The following is a 12,647-nucleotide window of genomic DNA, read 5'->3' on the forward strand; positions in this document are numbered from 1 at the left end:
AGCTCCCAAGTGGCATTGTTGGCATATTGATAGAACAGTGGCTTCTTTTTGCAGTACATTCCAATTTCCATAATCAGTTAATGTGATGAGCTGCTGAGGTTAAAGTATTGAGATGAGGTCTCAGGACTGCAATATCCAGCAGCCCTGTAGCTGGCAGTAGAATGCAGGTCTCTGTGGATACTGGCACTGAAGAGGTTCCAAGGGTGTCTTAGGATTACTAGTGCTGTGATGAAACACCATGACCAAAAAGCAATTTGGGGAGAAAATCTTTTATTTAGCTTACACTTCCATATTGCTGTTGATCATCAAAGGAAGTCAGGACAGGACTCAACACAGGACAGGAGCTGTTGGCTATGGAGGGTGCTGCTTACTGGCCTGCTTTCTCATAGAACCCAGGACTTCAGCCCAGGGATGGAGCCACCCATTAACAGCTAATTCAGATAATGCCTTACAGCCAGATCTTAGGGAGGTTTCCTTACTTTCAGATAACTCTACTTTGTGTGTCAAGTTGACATAAAACTAGTGCATACCACACAAAGGATAGGATACTGTTACTTGATGGAAGCAAGTGATTCTCAGTCAGCCATACTTAAATTCCTTAGATGTGTTGATGTTGTGTGAGCAAGACCTTGCAGAGTCTACAGAAAGGCTGGTGTTCTCCTCGAATCTCCTGTAGATGAGGTCCTATGTTTCCCAGAATGTCAATGCTGACACACTGTGAAGTGAAGGGCTCGTGTCCTAGATTGCCTTCCAGAGCCAACCTATGTAGTATGAAACTAGTGTAACAATCTTAATGGATCTGTAATTAAAGCCTTGATCTGAGATGACTAGGCTTATTCAGGAGATAGGTTCGTTGGCTCTTTTGTGTGGATAGATAGCTGTTTTCACTATGGGACAAAGACCAGCAGAGGAGATTATCTGTGGGGTCGGGTGACTCCCTGGTAACTTGCTTGCTTAAAATATCTAGTCCTTTCACGGGGGAAAAAACACTTTCAAACTTCTTGGTTCAATTTGTAAAAGAAGCCTAGGATTTTGGTAAAAGAAGGTACTTTGGTCTCTCACCAAGCACCTCACCAAGCACCTCACCTTGCTAAGTGAGATTGAATTCCTTCTTATCCATAAGTAAGTGTCACTCAGCTAAACTGCGGATTTTAAATATGTTCCTGTGTCCTGTAAACACTTTGTTAGGTCCATGATGGTGCATACCTGTAACCCTAGCACTTTTCAGGAAGAGGCTTGAGGATCAGTTAGCTACATAAGTGACTGTATGAGATCCTGTCTCAATTCTGTTTTCTCCCCCATCCCCAATATTTTTTGGTTTGTTTTTATTGTTAATTCTAACTCTAGTTTCATTGCAAATTTTAGATTGTGTTGTTGGTCTTTAAGACAAGATCCCTTGCTATGTAGCTCAGGCTAGCCTCTAAAGCTTAGACTCTTTTGGCCTTGGCTTTCTAAGTGTTGTGATTATAGTTTCAGGCTACCATCCCTGGTTTTTGTTTTTGTTTTTGTTTTTTGAGGCAGGGTCCCTGATCAGCTGGAAATTTGCTCTACAGATCAGCCTGGCCTCAAACTCAAAGCTCTGCCCACTAAAGGTATTTACCACCAAAACTGCGTTTTACCTGAGGGAGGGTAACTGTTATTTTGTATCTAGTTTCATTTTTCTTCAAAGGGTACCAACCCAGGGACAACCACTTTACCAGTGCTGGTTGTGTCCACTGAGCTTGCTGTAGAATAGGTGATGTTTACCATGCCTGTGCTTTGGTGTTGAGATAGTGACATGAGCATATGAAGAACATTCACTGTGGAAGTACATACTTCCATGTTCTGATGTGTGCTGATGAAGGAATCAGTCATTTTACAATAAATGCTAAAAAAAATTCTCCTTTCTCTGTGTTAAATTTTATGTTTAAAATAGTTTGTATTTTAGATAAGTAATTCAAAACAGTTTTGGGTTAGGGGATTAGAAGGCTGGGCCAGTAGGAAGGCCATTATAACCCTGCTGGACACTGGGCATATTGTTTCGAGTGGATTGTAATAGCCTGGGCAAGGATTAGGTCTCCAGGTAGTTTGTGTCAATTTGAGCCTCAAGACCTCTTTTGTTTTTACTTATATAAGCTTTTAGGGCCATTCTGGCCATTAACAAAGCTAAATGTAAAGGGGGAAGGGATGTGTGTAGGTTTTCTGACTAATGACACAGCGTAGTTGAGTTTCTCATCTACCCAATACCTACCTGTGTATGCAGCAGGATACCATCCTATGCCTGGGAGCCAGGAGGGACGAGCAAGCTAGCTGCAGGGCAGATTGGGGCCCTGGGGTAGATAGATACCTGGATGGGTTCAGGAGATATTAGAATACAGATGTCAGGAGGAACTTCTTATAGGTCGGAAGACACTGGACTTTCTGTGAATGACCAGATACAAATGATCTCTATCACATTCCTTGTTCCACTTCCCCTTCCCTCAAATCTAACTCTATTAAAAAATGTCAAAACCATTCTTAATTGGCAGGTGGTGGGTTGGATTGGGTTGGGTGTGTTTGCTAACCCACCCGGTTCTTACTTTATTGTAACTAATCAGTCTTTTTCTTTTCTTCTTTTGTTTTAATCACTCTTTTTCTAAATCCTATATTTGCTGCATTTCCCGACTAAGACTATGGTTTGGGCGGTTTTACTTGGTGTGGGTAAATCTACTTGATTCATAATGTAAGATCGGTAACTTCATTTGCAGCCATCTGTATGTAGCCTCTGTGCTCTTGAGTTCTTCCTTTGATAAGCAGCCCAGGAGGATCTTGAATCTTTTGTCCTATAACACTGGAGTAGTGAAGCTGTAAAAAAGCACTTTAAAAAAGTTTGTGGTTTTTAAAGGATTTACAAATAAATGAACTATAGCTACTTTAGTAGAAGATTTAAGATAATACTGATGGTGTGACTTTGTACCCCTAAACAAGAATAGTCTCTCCCCTTTCTCTTTAGGAATATAAAAAAGAAAACTCCCATTGTTCCCCCCTCCTTTTTAAAAATTAATTTATTTTCATGTAAATTGGTGTTTTGCTTTCATGTATGCCTGTGTGAGGGTGTCTGATGCCCTAGAACTGTAGTCACAGATAGTTTGTGAGCTCCTGTGTAGGTGCTGGGAAATGAACCCAGATCCTCTGGATGAGTAGCCAATGCTCTTAATGGCTGAGCTGTCTATCGTCTCCCCTTTCCCCTTTCATATTATCTTCTGGTACTGTTTGTGCTTATTGGCTGATTAGGATAAAATGACATGGGTTTTCTTTTTGTTTTGACCATTTTCCCCAAATCTGAAAACCAAAGCAGTATATATATTTCTTAAGGTTTCCCTGTATTGGCTTTTTCTGGACTGCTTTTCTGTTACTTGTTGCCATTTTTGCAATGACTTCCCAGTCAGAACTAGTTTAGCATTGTATTTAAATCAGGCAGCTGCTTAAATACCTTCTGCTGCCTGCTAGAGAGCTTCTGGAGGTCCATTCCTGCACCCTGTTAGAGCCAGGGAAGGTCATTTGCTTGTGTGCTTGTTGCATCTGTGTTGGGAGCTGCATTTCTCTAGCTTGTTGTCATAATGTGTGCATAGGGAAAGGCTGTGCTTCTCTGGGGGCCTCTGCCTTGTTTCCTCCGGTGGAGCTGTGTTGTTTTCTTCCCCACCCCTCAGGTGTCCTTCTCAAGTGAGGTGTGTGAATTTGGGTCATGTGAACTGAGCAGCTGCTGTTTGTCCTTCCTTGGCTCTTAGTCTTCTTGCAGCTCAAGATTGTGAGCAGATTTGCCAGTGTCCTTGAGAGCATGTAAAGGTGTTATAAACTGACTTTGGTGATAGTTGACACTTGGCAGTATTGCTTTATGAAACTGTTCCCTAAGGTTTCTTGAACTTTTCTTAATGAGGTTGCTTGTTGGAGAGTCAGGCTGAGCACCTGCCGTGTGAAGGGGACGCTCCTCGGAACAACCCACTGTGCACAGTCTGCTTTTCAGCTCTCATTTTTGGGTCAGTCAGTCACTTTGACTAGGAGCGTGAGTAAAGTTTGCCTCTGTAATTCCTCTATATTTATTTTATTACTTGTTTGTGTTTTTTTTCAGACAGGGCTCCTCTGTGTAGCCCTGACTGTGATGAGAATTCACTCTGTAGACCAAGTTGGTCTCAAACTGAGATCCACTCATCTCTGCCTCCTTAGTGCTAGGATCACTAAGTGCCATCACCCTTTCCTAAATTTTCTACTTTAAGAAAGTGATTTTGAGAACATCAAGTATGGGTGATTTAGCAAAACATACAGGTATAAAGGTAGGTCCGCTTTACATAGGTAGGACCTTTCCTTTTGCTTGTAAAAACATGTAGATATTGGTGAGCTTTTCTGGTGGTAGTCCTATCAGGATGCACTTGACTGGGTGGGTGGCTAAGCTGTAGCTGATGGAGAGCTTTTGTTTGAGCACATGGTAGCCTTGTGCCTCAACTCTCAAGGAAGTCTCTGACCCCTTCAGAGGCTAACATACCTGGACTGGTTGGTTCTGTTGCTGCGGAGACCTGGTGCTGGTGGCTGCATCTTGTTATTACCTTCTGGTTAGAAGTGGCCTGTGAGACCTCTTCCACATTCCATACGTAACAAACGAATGCCTTTTTGGCTCTGTGACTTGAAGAACAAGCATTTCATGGTTGTAGGCATGGAGACCAAGTTGAGGAAAGACTATAGTGTTGTTGGAGGTTGACTGTCAGCTGTTTCTCTTAGTGACTTAGGATAGTAAGTTTGTCTTAATTCTTGAAGTTGTAAAGTTTAGTTCTTTTCTGGTACTCATGACCTCGGACTTTTAGCTATTAGTGAAGTCACCTGCAGCTTTACAGTGGTATTCCTCTGTTATAAGGGAAGTCACCTGCAGCTTTACAGTGGCATTCCTCTGTTATAAGGGAAGCTCTGGCTATGCCTCTTCATTCTCATTTGTTGTTGAAGATGGCAATTCTCTGAAGAATCTATTCTTCATCCTTCAAAAAAAAAGAGTTGCCGTCATTCCCCCCCCTTTTTTTTTTTTTTTCAGAGCTGGGGACCAACCCAGGACCTTGCGCTTGCTAGGCAAGCCCTCTACCACTGAGCTAAATCCCCAAACCTAAGTTGCTGTCATTCTTGATCTTTATCTGTCTCTGTCTGTTTCTCAGTCTCCCTGCCTGCCCTGCCTTCTTTCTCCTCCTCCCCCCCCTCCAGTTTTTCTCTTTTAGACCAGACTAGACTTGAACATGCAGTAATTTTCTTGCTTTAGCCCTCCAAGTGGTAGAATTTGAGGTATGAAATATTTTTGCTTAAAAAAATTTTTTTAAATTAATGGGCAACATGCTTGTAGAGGTCAGAAGACAACTTGGAAAATCTAGCTCTTTCCACCCTGGAGTTTGGGGATTGAATTCTAGTGTTCAGGCTTGTCAGCAAGCTCCTTTTCCTGCTGAGCCATGATATCCTCCTTCAGCATTCTTTTTGTTTGTTTTGTTTTTTGAGACAGGGCGTCTGTATAGAATCCTGGTGATGACTATGTAGACCAGGCTGTCCTCAAATACACAGAGATCCTCTCAAATCTTTCTCTAGAATGATGGGATTAAAGATGCAGGCCACTGTGTCTAGCCAGCATAAAAATTCTTAAAGTATGAATGAATTACTTCTTTTCCTCTTACTTTTATTGACGGGGGAGGGTGGGGGATGACAGATTCTTGCTGTGTGGCTCAAGCTGGCCAAGAACTTGTGATCATCCTGTCTCACTCTTGAAAATTTTAAGAGTTTTGGGTATGTGCCAGGCTGACTTGGATGAAATGCTTTTACAGGTTAAAATCATTCCAAACTTTTGTATTCAGCATTTTCAACATTTTAGCCAACTGAAAGTATTTTCTGGGATGGAGTGATAGCATCTAATTTCGATTCCCAGCCCCACTTGTGGCTTACAAATATCTGTTAACTCCAGTCCTAGAGAATCTACCAGCCTCTTCTGGCTTCCAGGACCATTCCGTGCAGGTCATGCACATATAAATAAAAGGGAATAAAGTTTTTAAAAAGTCTAAAAAGAAAGCCAATAAATAAATTCTTTAAAAATTTTTTTCTAAGAAAGAGAAAAATCCTGCTAGTGTTATTCATTAAGAAATCATTTTGCAAGTTTAGTGTGAAACTGCTTTATTTTTGTGTCAATGCCAAGTTGGCATTGTAGATCAAAATTGAACTGAAATTTGGTTTGTGGAAAATTAGTAAAGCCTGAATTTTATGAAAATCTTTCTTTGTCTCGTTTAGAACAGCATGTTTTGGAAATTTGATCTTCACTCATCATCCCACATAGACACGCTTCTAGAGAGAGAAGATGTAACACTGAAGGAGCTAATGGACGAGGAGGACGTTTTACAGGAATGTAAAGCACAGAACCGAAAGCTCATAGAGTTTCTGTTAAAAGCAGAATGTCTGGAAGACTTAGTCTCATTCATTATAGAAGAGCCACCTCAAGACATGGATGAAAAGATCCGATACAAGTAAGAAAATGACGTCTTTGCCTTAGGGTGGGGTAGAAAATGATTACTCTTGATGTTTAAGAATTCCCTAGAGCCGGGGTTGGGGATTTAGCTCAGTGGTAGAGCGCTTGCCTAGGAAGCGCAAGGCCCTGGGTTCAATCCCCAGCTCCAAAAAAAAAAAAAAGAATTCCCTAGAGCCACTATGAACTATGGACAAGATAGTCAAGTACTACACAGTTATGGAGCACACAGTTGATTCTAGAGCCAACAACAGTGAGTCACAGGCATCTAAAATGTTCTGAATCTTCTCCAGACGTACAACATGCTTTATAATTGACAAACTTCTCATATTAGTTAGACATTCAAGTAAGTGTCTTCTCTACTTTCCAGATAGGAAGCCAGAAGTCTATGACGGGCCAAGATTGTCTAAAGGTTTAGTCACATCATTGCTCAGATAGTAAGGTCAGCCCTTCCTCGCGTGAGTTTTAGGTGTGAGTTGCGTGGGTCTTGGTGAATAGCGGTGAAGCTATATTTAAGTAGGAAATGACATAATAAAACAGAGTGGGTTGTAAGCCATGTGGTTGCTGGAACTTGAACTCAGGACCTCTGGAAGAGCATCCATTGCTCTTAACCTCTGAGTCATCTCTCCAGCCCAGAAACAAATTCTTACTAACAATTGATTTAAAGGCAATTTTTTAGACAAAGTAGAAAATGTCTTTTAACTTAGAGGTTGGATGAAATGGATTGAAGGTGCTCTTAATTCATTGTATATGGTTTTGATGATTTGACAGAATTTTAGGAGACCTTCCTGGTGTGTGCTATACTTAATGTGATAAACTATTTCCACTAGATGATAATGTAATGTCCTGTTCTTCTAGGTATCCAAATATATCTTGTGAGTTGCTCACATCTGATGTCTCCCAGATGAATGATAGACTAGGGGAAGATGAGTCCTTGCTAATGAAATTATATAGCTTCCTCCTAAATGAGTCCCCCTTGAACCCACTACTTGCCAGTTTCTTCAGCAAGGTGCTAAGTATTCTTATCAGCAGAAAACCAGAACAGGTAAATACTGTTTCCAAAGGTAAGTATCTGGGCTGTGCATCCCCAAGGTGACGCCAGAAACTTTGTTGCAGTGTTCTGAGCATGCTGAAGTCCATTTTCAACAAGAGAGTGTGTTTTAGGTCTTCATCAGTTTGAGCAACCCTGGTTTACACATTAAGGAATATTTCTTCTTTGACATACTCTTTGACGGGCTCTAGCTCTGTTTGTTAGCATACTTTGATTTCTTCTCTGAACTCATAATCAAAAACATCTTTGTGAGAGTAGCAGGCTGAATCTGGGTGTGTATCTAATGACCTTTTGGATTTAACAGTTGGCTTTGCTTAGTTGTTTCCAAATGATGATCTTGAGAGAAGGTAGAATCAGGTATTCCCGAAAGTGAAGCTGACTAGTGCTTTGTACGCAGTGGTAATTTATTTTAGCTTAGCTGGATACCCTTGCATCCCAGCAGTTCCTAGTGTATTGCACTGGATAGAGGCACACACCTCAATATTCTTACAGCTACCACCCCTTGACCTCTGCTTTCCCCCCAATTCAGATTTATGTGGAAATGCCACTTCCCAAAGAGTGTCACTTGGTGAAGTGTGACCTTTGGATCAGTGTCACCAGTATCACCTGAGAACTCTTTTTTTAAGCACTGCAAGTTGATTCCTCCCCCTGCTCTGCAGGGGTCTTGACAGTGAGGGGTTTAGTGCATTTTTCAGTTCACAATGTTGCTTGCTGGAATCAGAGAAAACATCGCTCTAGTGGATATTGATGTGAAAGGGTGCTCACTTCCAAGAAATAGCTAGAGCAGCAGATGCTGAGTGCAAGCCGACAGATTATCAGTTGCAGCAGGCAGAGGTGAACATGGTCAAGCCAGTCAGACCTGGTGTTGTTCATGGTAGACAATAGTCCCCAGTTACTTGGTCTTATTCTGTGGTCGGCACACATGAAAAGACTGAAACTATTTTGGGCCCATTATGTTCTGTTCTCTGTTAAGGCTGGGCCCATGCTTTATTTCAGAAGGATGATGTTCTTTTTGTTCAGATAAGGTTTTTATTTGAATAAGGCAACTTTCCCAAGTGTGTTGGAGGAAGATAATTTGCCTTGAGTCACAGTAGTCACAGTCCCCAAGTCATGGTGTCAGTAGTGTAGATTGTCTCCCATTCTGCCCTCCACATAGAAATCAAAGTATCATTGGCAATTGCAAGCCATCACATACCTTGGCATAGTTAGTTTAGAGATGGCTACCTCCATTAGTAAGGCAGGCTTCAGTATGTTTTTATCCTTACATCTGCTGTCGAGACCCAGGCTGATGAGCTATGATTTCTGCAGTGTGTAAGATAAACCATGAAAATATGTGGGAGACTTTCTGAGTCTCTGTGTTACTGACACCAGAGTTCAGAGCCAGTTCTATGATCTGTCTTGACAATGATGATATATGTCAGTTGAACCCTAAATGAAGAGTCCTGTCACCTTGTTTGTCTAGCTAGGATTCCTTGGAAGATGAGAGTACAGGAGTGTTGCTTGTATAGCTGCTTTTGTCTTTTGACAAAAACTTGTTTCCTATTGTTTGGTAGTGTTGGTTAGGACTTAGGCACTGCCAGTGATGACAAAAGTCCACAGTCACATGGCTTAATTAGAAAGGTACTATTCAGCCTCTAGAACAGGGTATCCAACTGTTGGCAGTGTTGAGTGGTTTAGTCTTCCAATGAAATCTAAAGTATAAATAGGCCTTGTGGTCCATGCTGCAGTGTCCATAGCACCAGCTAAGGTTTGTGCCTGTAGGACCTAGGACCAGTATTTCTGCCATGAAATTGTGGGGTAGTTTGGCCATGTGTGACTTTTTCCTCCTCCCACCCTTCCTTTCAAAGACTTCTGTAGCAATCAGCTGTGAATGGCATGGCTGCCACTCCTTGAAGAAGTGCATCTATTTGACATCGTTGTCTACACTGACTCACTTTGAAGCTACTTGGTGGGTGTAGTTCTAGCTGTTCTGGCTGTTGGGCTTCTTTGTGCAGCTCGGTAGAAGTCCTGTGACTTTCATAGCGTGCAGATCTGAGTTTAACTCCCAGGACAGTTTCCTTTTAGTTGTAGGAGATACTAGCATGTCTGAGCTAGGATTTCTCATCTAGAACAGTGAATCTTCACCTTCCAGGGCTTAGTGAAAATTTGTGGCAAACTTTCCTACCACCTTGTGAAGCTCTCCCAGTATGTGTGGTGGGGTTTTAGCAGATGCTGTGGGCTCTGGGCTCACAGACACAAATAAGACATAGGAAGCTGTGTAGGACAGAGCATCATTTCCATTCCTAGTTCTTTCCCACTCAGCACAGCCCCCCTTTCCCAACCTCCTCTTGTTGGTCACATATGCAGGAGTGCAGCCTAAGTCACCTTGTGTTAGAAACATCTTTGCTTTGAATCTCCCTTCATTTTTAATATTACACATTTTGATTTTAAGTCTAATAAGATTGTCTCATAAAATAGTGCATATTTTTTAAATGTTTGTTTTATTTTCTGTATATGGGTGCTTTGCCTACATGTATGTGTACCATGTATATATGTCTGGTGCCTACAGAGGCCAGAAGAGGGTGTTGAATCTCCTGGAACTGGAGTCATAGTTGGTTGTGAGCCACCACTTGGGTGCTGGGAATTGAACCTGGGTCTTCTAGAAGAAGTGCTCTTAATTGCCGAACCATCTCCAGCCCCAAATAGAATGTTCTTTAGCTGTTTGCAGTATTGTGGGACTTTTTAATACACGTTCTTAGAGGATGAACAATGAAAATAAACGGAAGGCTAAGGTTCAGGCGGCTTTTTTTGTAATGGGGATGCATGTTGGTTTAAGAGATGATGTTATTTAAGGGTTTTGAATATTGCAATTGTTAGCCAGATTCACCATGTACTTGCTGTAACTGCCTGTTCTTAAGCTAACTGGCAGGATTTGATGAATGTTGGTCACTCTAGATTGTATGTCTCAAGTTATGCATCTTTCAGTTTGATTTGTTTTCCTCTAGATTGTGGATTTCTTGAAAAAGAAGCGTGATTTTGTGGATCTCATTATAAAGCACATAGGAACTTCTGCTATCATGGATTTGTTGCTCAGGCTCTTGACATGTATTGAGCCTCCACAGCCCAGGCAAGATGTTCTGAATGTGAGTAGAGATTTGAACGGCTGGGAGTGCAGTTATGTGGGCTCCTGGACTACTCCTGTGTGCTGGGGGAATCCTACAGGATAAGGGGTTCTGGGAATGAAGCAAGGAGGCGGTTGTCTCAAAACAGAAAAGATTCAGATTTTAATTTTATTTTATTTCTTTGAGAGTGGTCTCTCATTGTGACCCTGACTGTCTTGGAACTCACTCTATAGACTGGGCTCCTCTCAAACTCAGAGATAAAGCTCTATGCCTCCCAAGTGCTAGAATTAAAAACATGTGCAACCACACCCAGCTGACATTCAGACTTTGTAGAACTAGGTAGGACTCAGAATGCTTAGTTCCCTAGATGTGTTATTTGCCCTTTGCTGGTTGGTTTGTTACATTGACAATGAGTAAGTTGAGGATTTATCCTAAAGCTGCGTCTAGAATAAGCAGGACAAGACTTTCTAAGAGTGTGCCTCCTGTGGGAGGGTCAAACGGGAAGAATCGGGGTACATGAAAGGGGCCCGCTTATAAGTTCAGTTACAATTTTAGGATATGTGCAGCTTGAATAGATAGATATCTTACATGAAACTGGACTCAAGGGAGATTTGAATAATCCATGTATAAGGCTTTCCTTGGGTGTTTGCCTTCTGGAACCATACCTTAATTGATCCCCCGTTCTCTTGTGGTCGTATATTCCTATATTGCTAGCACTCTGTAGGTTGAAGCAGGAGGATTTTAGGTACTAGATAACTTGGGCCATATAAGATCCTGTCTCAAAAGAAAACCTATAAGAGTTCCGTTAAAATTGTAGTTTTAAAGATTTAAGGGACCAAACTATGAAAGGAAGGGTTTGCTGGGGGTTGTCCACTGCTGGGGGTTATCCACTGCAGAGCACACACTGCTAAGATGCCCCATCATGCTTGCTTTATTTGATAGGTCAGAGCTAGGGTCTGTCAAGGTGCTTAGGTAACCAATGGGCTATTACAGACTGATGCCCTGGGACTTGCAGGGCAAGACTTCAGATAGAGGCACCTTGCTTCTTTGTGTGTCTCTGTAGATCTGGGTCTTTTCTCAGAAGGGGTTCAAAATTCAGGGAATGACTGTTAATGCAAGAGGGATGACAGGTTGGCACACAGGCAATTCTTACCAGTTTGTTTAATACATCTACTCCTCTGGTTACTTCAGAGTTGAATTTTTTAGGGCCTATTTCTAGAAGTATGTTTTTGGGGAGAGAGTGTGGTTAGTAATGGGAGAGCAGGTTAGTGAGAAATTCCTTAGTCTTTTTTTTTCTGTTAATATTTATTTATTTATTTATTTATTTATTTATTTATTTATTTATTTATTTATTTATTTATTTATTTATTTATTTATGTGTTCTGTTTTCATGCATACCAGAAGAGGGAATCAGATTCCATTATAGATGGTTGTGAGCCACCATGTGGTTGCTGGGAGTTGAACTCAGTACCTCTGGAAGTGTAACAGCCAGTGCTCTTAACTGCTTAGCTGTCTCTTCAGCCCCTTCCTTAAGCTCTTTTTTTTCTTTTCTTCTTTTTTCTTTTTTTCGGAGCTGGGGACCAAACCCAGGACCTTGCGCTTTCTAGGCAAGCACTCTACCACTGAGCTAAATCCCCAACCCCCCCTTAAACTCTTTAAGGTCACGGGTACTTGTGAATATCTCTGCAGAGGGTAGAAGTTCAAAACTGGTTAACTCACCAAATGTCCTGGCCTTTCTCATAGTCAGGAGTCATATACTCTAGGGCATTGCTATCAGAGTGTGGCCTCAGGTAATATTGTGGGAAGTTTTATCCCATACCCAGTAATTTCTGGGAGATTTATAAAATTAGATCTAAGGTTTATGAAAATGTTAAATGTATTTATAAAATAGAACTTAAGAGCCAATAAGATGGCTCAGTGGGTAATGGCACCTGTTGCCAAACCTTTTCATTTTGAGTTCTATTCCCAGAACCCATAAGATGTAAAGAATCCATTCGTACAG

General features: G+C 41.5%; 1 protein-coding gene across 13 annotated transcripts in view; it reads left to right on the top strand.

The window, feature by feature from the left end:
* Positions 1-12,647, top strand: part of Ppp6r3 (protein phosphatase 6 regulatory subunit 3) — a 112,469-nt gene that overhangs the window by 40,460 nt on the left and 59,362 nt on the right. For 11 of the 13 annotated variants that reach the window (XM_032891301.1, XM_032891295.1, XM_032891297.1 and 8 more), the window contains 3 exons: positions 6,262-6,494; positions 7,352-7,538; positions 10,529-10,666. In XM_032891301.1, the coding sequence (XP_032747192.1) occupies positions 6,268-6,494; positions 7,352-7,538; positions 10,529-10,666 (552 nt within the window). In that variant the 5' untranslated portion in view covers positions 6,262-6,267. Of the gene's footprint in view, positions 1-1,567; positions 1,593-6,261; positions 6,495-7,351; positions 7,539-10,528; positions 10,667-12,647 lie in introns of those variants that run through there. The other 2 variants (XM_032891303.1, XM_032891302.1) reach the window with 2 other exon arrangements.

The sequence above is a fragment of the Rattus rattus genome, chromosome 2 (assembly GCF_011064425.1).
Source record: "Rattus rattus isolate New Zealand chromosome 2, Rrattus_CSIRO_v1, whole genome shotgun sequence".
NCBI classification, from domain to species: domain Eukaryota; kingdom Metazoa; phylum Chordata; class Mammalia; order Rodentia; family Muridae; genus Rattus; species Rattus rattus.